The sequence below is a fragment of the Orycteropus afer genome, unplaced genomic scaffold (genome assembly GCF_000298275.1).
Source record: "Orycteropus afer afer isolate SDZICR_OR568_19922 unplaced genomic scaffold, OryAfe1.0 scaffold00007, whole genome shotgun sequence".
NCBI lineage: Eukaryota > Metazoa > Chordata > Mammalia > Tubulidentata > Orycteropodidae > Orycteropus > Orycteropus afer.
The window spans coordinates 12280482-12286048 of record NW_006921594.1 but is presented as its reverse complement, the minus strand read 5'-3'; the positions used below and the strand labels follow the sequence as shown (position 1 = coordinate 12286048).

Genomic DNA, 5567 nt, shown 5'->3' with positions numbered 1-5567 from the left:
ATACACATAGAAAAACATATTTTAATGACATGTATATTTTATTCAGTCATATATGCTACATGTTTAGAAAAAAGTTACAACTCTGTCACAGACCAAGGAACAAGTAATTTTATTTATTTATTAAATATTTTCTAAGTGGCTGATACATTAATACTCTGCTAAGGCTGGAGATTCAAACATTAACAGTCAGTCTTAGTCTTATAGAATATGACAAGGGAAAAGCTACACAGAAAATGCCATAATGGAAGTTGTTGGGTTTCTTAAATTACACAGAAAAGAAATTTGATTCATATTTAAGAATACAATAACTGTTAGGTTCTTTCTTGTTCTCTATTACAAGGAATAATTTTGAATACTATAAAAATTATAAAAGTATAAATGATTTTACAATATAATAAGTGAAACAAATTCACTTGGACAGTAGTTTAGATTTACACTTTTTTAACGGAATGTCTTATTTTAAGGCTTTTTAGAATTTGTTCTTTTCTTTCATATTTCATTTCCATTCTTATTTCTTCAGAATTCAGACTCTTGAAATTTGCCCACTTACCACAAAATGAATAACAAAGTACAAAGAAATTAAAGTGAGAAACTACCTGAAGTCTTGCTAGTTGTGCAGTACGAGCTACTATTTTGTTATACGGCTCCACAATTTTGGCTTTCATTCTAAAAGAGAAAAACGGTGGTAAGAATAAAATCAATTTCAAAGCATCCATGGGTAAAAGTCTTTCCATCCCATTGATTTACAAAGTGAACAGGAGTACCTATCAACAGCTCCCTGTAAGGCCCCAATTCTTGTCTGCATCATTTGAAGAACACCTAAGAAAACATAACAGGTTATATTAGCTTTACAAATTGACAAGGACTCAAATCAAGAAAATTAAATCAAAAGAAAATTATATAAATTTAACTTTTTCTGCCATCATCCTAATCCAAGCAATCAATCTCAGATCTGCACAATTCAAAAGCATCTATCTAGTCTCCCCTCTAAGCCACAAAAACAAGCCTGAAGGGAATGAGGAGTGACTGATTGGTCAGTGGGCACAGGTTTCCACACGGGTTTGGTGTAATGAAACGTTCTGAAACTAGACAATGGTGATGTTTGCATTACATTGTAAGTGTATTTAATGCCTCTTGAATGTATGCTTTAAAATGGTTTGGTTTTTTTTTAATGTTATGTGTATTTTACAATTTAAAAAGAGAAGTAGCTTGAATCTTTTAAAGTGCAAAATGTATCCTACAATTCCTCTACTTAAAACCTATCCATGGTCTTCACTTCATTCCTATATGAAGTTAAACTCCTTAGTTTGGTCTACAAGGAATGCTGGTGGTACAGTGGTTAAGGCATTTGGCTTCTAACTGAATGTCAGTGGTTTGAACCCACCAGCCACTCCATGCAAGAAAAATGAGGCAGTATGCTTCCGTAAAGATTTACAGCTTTGGAAACCCTATGGGGGTTGCTTTTAGTAAGAATCGACTTGGTGATAGGTTTGGTTTAGTTTGACTTTGGTCTGCAAGGTCCTGTATGATCTGCCTCCCACCTAGCTCTCCACTCCTGTTGTGGTACTTTTTGAGCTTGCTGCCCTCTGCATACTGAATTTTTCAAAGTTCCACTTTCACTCCAAAATCTCTCCTTCCTCAGATGCAGAATCCTGGCAAATGGTGTACTCTCTGCCTGCAATAATCTCTTCAACCCTCACCCCAAGGTACCTATTACATAATCAAACCCATCCAGGTGATCCAACTCATAACTACCCTACAAGACAGGGTAGAACTTCCCCATAGAGTTTCCAAGGCTGTCACCTTTACAGAAACAGATTGCCATGTCTTCCTCTCTGGGAGCAGGTGGTGGGTTTGAACCACCAACCTTTCTATTAGCAGTTGAGTGCTTAAACACTATGCCACCAGGGCTCCTTCCTACTGGATAAATTTCTACTATTCCTTCAAGCCTCAGCTTACATGCTACTTCTTCACAGCAAAAGTTATGAACAGACCCTCCAATTAATTTAGATCCTTCTTTCAGAACCTTCTTTCCTATAGCATACTGTACTTCTACTTCATGGTACTAATTACATTAGGTACATATTTATATGTACATTTGCTTAATATTTTTACTCTCCCACTAGACTATAATTCGAGAAAACCCAAAAACCGAACCGACTGCCATCGAGTCAATTCTGACTCCTGATGACCCCCCGACTGGGTTTCTAAGACGGTAAATCTCTGCAGAAGTAGATTGCCTCATCTTCCTTTTACAGAGGAGCTAGTGGGTTTGAACTGTCAACATTCTGGTTAGCAGTCAAGTATCTTAGGCACCACACTACCAGAACTCCTTTAAATTCAAGGAGGTTAGGGAAAATATTCTCTTCATTCAGAAGTATATGACCACAGAGTAGCTCAGAATTCCTTTCATATGATACCAAAATATTCAAAACCAAACTCACTGCTATTGAGTTGATTCCTACACACAGGAAGCCCCATCAGGTTTCTGAGGCAGTAAATCTTACAGATGTAGATTGCCTTGTCTTCCTTCTGTGGAGTGGCTGGTAGGTCTGAACCACCAACTTTCTGGTTAGCAGTCAAATGCCTTAGGCACTGCACCACCAGAGCTCCTTTTCACATGATAAGCAGTTGATAAATATTTGCTGTAATTAATTAATTATATGCTAGATAAATAATAAACAGGGACTGGAAGCTTATTTTTGCTTTTACTTTGAAAGTGTAGACCATGATGTCGAACTTTTTACAAATTGTAGAAATATTTTCAGGAAGACAGATTTTGAATTTTACTATTTTACATGACTAAAAATATGCTTTCCAATATTATAGATGTAATTATTTTGAGCTCCATTATTTAAAAGTCACTTTCTATATTCAACAGGCAGTTATAGTTTTGAATACGTAAAATTCCAAATAAATTTAAGTATAGGCACACTGTCATAGATGAAGTAATATTAGGCCTATATTAGTGAAAAAAAAAAAAAAAAAAAAAACTCACTGCCTTCAAGTAAATTCTGACTCACAGGGATGCCTACTGGGTTTCCAAGTCTATAAATCTTTATGGAAGCAGATTGCTTCAGCTTTCTTCCCTGGAACAGCTGGTGGGTTTGAACTACCAACCTTTTTATTAGCAGCCAAATGCCTTAACACTATACCACCAGAGTTCCTTATATCAGTAATATATATACTAATTGGGAGTTCTGGTAGCATAGTGTCTAAGGCACTTAACTGCTAACCAGAAGGCTGGTGGTTCAAATCCACCAGCCACTCCTTGGAAGGAAGATGGGCAAATCTACTTCCGTAGTGATACTGCCTAGGAAACCCAAGGAAGGGTCGCTATGAGTCGGGTATGACTTGATGGCACATAACAACAACAACAACATATACTAATTAGTAATATCTGAAGTATTAGGCATTCTAGCAGCATATAAGGTTTTAATATGGCTTAGGCAACAGAATCCTCTCTGGATTCAAGGATTCCTATTTCTCCGTTGCCATTCACCATCCACCTCACAGAACAAAATGCCCTTACTTGTTATTACCAGTTCTTTACATCATATTTTCTCCACAAGCTACCATCAACAGGCTTTCATGCATACTCCACCAAACAGGTCTTATGGAGATCACCAGAAATCTCCAAGTTGTCAAATTTCTTCTCCAGCCTTCTAAGTCATTACATCTTCACTAATTTTACACACATACACACACATATATAGATTTTTATCTCTAAATACACACACACACAACACATACCCCACATGCAAAATTCCTAACTCTCAACTCTCCTGTGACAAATTTAAGATGTCCAAGAAAACTCTTGTGCCAACCTCCCAGCCCCTATCAAAATCATAATTTTCTCCAGTCTAGCCCATGTCAGTTACTCACATCATCACTTATCCAATTTGTCACATCAAATTCATCCTTGGTGATTTTCTTTCCCTCAATCCTTTCATTTGCCATCAATAAATCTCATCAGCTATGCCTTCTTTTTTTAATCACATCCACTTCCCTCTCTTTACAGGCACTAGTATAATCCAAGCCACCATCAACATCAGCTACCTTAATAGTTTCCAAGTGTCATCCCTGCTTCCACTCTTGCTTTTCTACAGCCACCAAAGTCAACTTTTTAGAGCATTAATCTTATCATATAATATCCAGTGCTGATGAACCAATTCCAACTTATAGCTACCCTACAGGACAGAGTAGAACTACTCCTGTAAGGTTTCCAAGGCTATAACTCTTTACAGAAGCAGACTGCCTCATCTTTCTCCATAGAGCGGCTGGTACACTCCACCAGTCAGATCCACTTACTTTTTGGTTAGCAGCTAAATGCTTTAACCACTACATCACCAGAGCTCCTTAGTATTCAGAGATTCTTAATTTTTCTCATGAACATAGTCTGATATCTTTCCCAGATATTCAAATAATAGTCAAACCAGTATTTTGAAAACTAAAAAGTTCCTTAGTATTTTCAGAACACTTAACATATCAGTAAGCTAATATTTTTGAGTGCATTAGAAACTCTGGGGGGACAGACTTCCGGTAAGATGGAGGAATAGGCAGACAAGTGACACAGATCCTCTTCAACAAAGAAAAGAGAAACCAATTGACAGAGATACAGAAGATAATCCTAGAACCCTGAGCTTTGAAAGGAAGTATACAGAAGTGGATTAGACACCAACTAGTGGAAAAACCTGAATGAAAACAGTGAGTACAGAAAGGGTCGGAGCTGCGGACTGTCAGCTCCTCTGATGAGACCAACAGCCTGAATACTTCCAAGTGGTGTTGGGACCTGAAAATTGACCTAAAGATCAGTCCCGGTCACCAAGGGCTGCAGGGACAACTGCTCTGGTGGCCTATATGATTAGGAATGGAAATAGCAAGGAGGGAGACAAACTGAGCTGTGGACTTTCTGCTGTCCGGAGGGCGCAGTCATTTTGATTGTTTATATGTGGTAGCCATTTTGGATATTTAAAGTGACCGAGGGTGCAGCCATTTTGAATGGTTACAAGTGGCGTCCATTCTGGATATTTAAAGTGACCGAGGGCACAGCCATTTTGAATGTTTACAAGCAGTGGCCATTTTGGATTTTAAAGTGACAGCATTCTCATCTGGATTCCAGGGACCTAAGAACAGGCTCTGTTTGCCAGGGGTGGCAAGGACATACAAGAGGTTGACAAAGGAAAGGAGACAGGTGGTGAGTGTATAAATGCTGTCAACTAGTGAACAGAGGAGCAAAGCACAGTACCCTGCCTGGATAGATAACATACAAAGAAAACGAAAATTGAGGGCAAGTCACTCCAACATAAAATCACCAATTAAAAATAAACACAAAAACGTCACAATGCCTTGGAGACAACAGAGCATCACAGTCCACACAAAGAAGCAAGATAAACCAGGAGAAACAAGGGCTAAGGATACAGACCCAAAACACATCGCTGAGGAAGAAGCAGCATTGGAACTCTCCAGTAAGGAATTCAAAAGAATTATCTTTAGGTATCTTAAAGGATTGAGAGACAGAACAAGGAAAACACAGACAAAACCCTAGAAGAATTTTGGAAGAAAAT

The 5567-nt window shown here is 38.0% G+C and overlaps 1 protein-coding gene across 1 annotated transcript in view; it reads right to left on the bottom strand.

Moving 5' to 3' along the window:
• The window catches only part of COG5 (component of oligomeric golgi complex 5), a 382415-nt gene that overhangs the window by 336444 nt on the left and 40404 nt on the right, over positions 1 to 5567 (bottom strand). The window contains exons 6-7 of the mRNA XM_007945097.2: positions 765 to 819; positions 597 to 666 (exon numbers count right to left, since the gene is read on the bottom strand). Of these exons, the coding sequence (XP_007943288.2) occupies positions 597 to 666; positions 765 to 819 (125 nt within the window). The remainder of the gene's footprint in view (positions 1 to 596; positions 667 to 764; positions 820 to 5567) is intronic.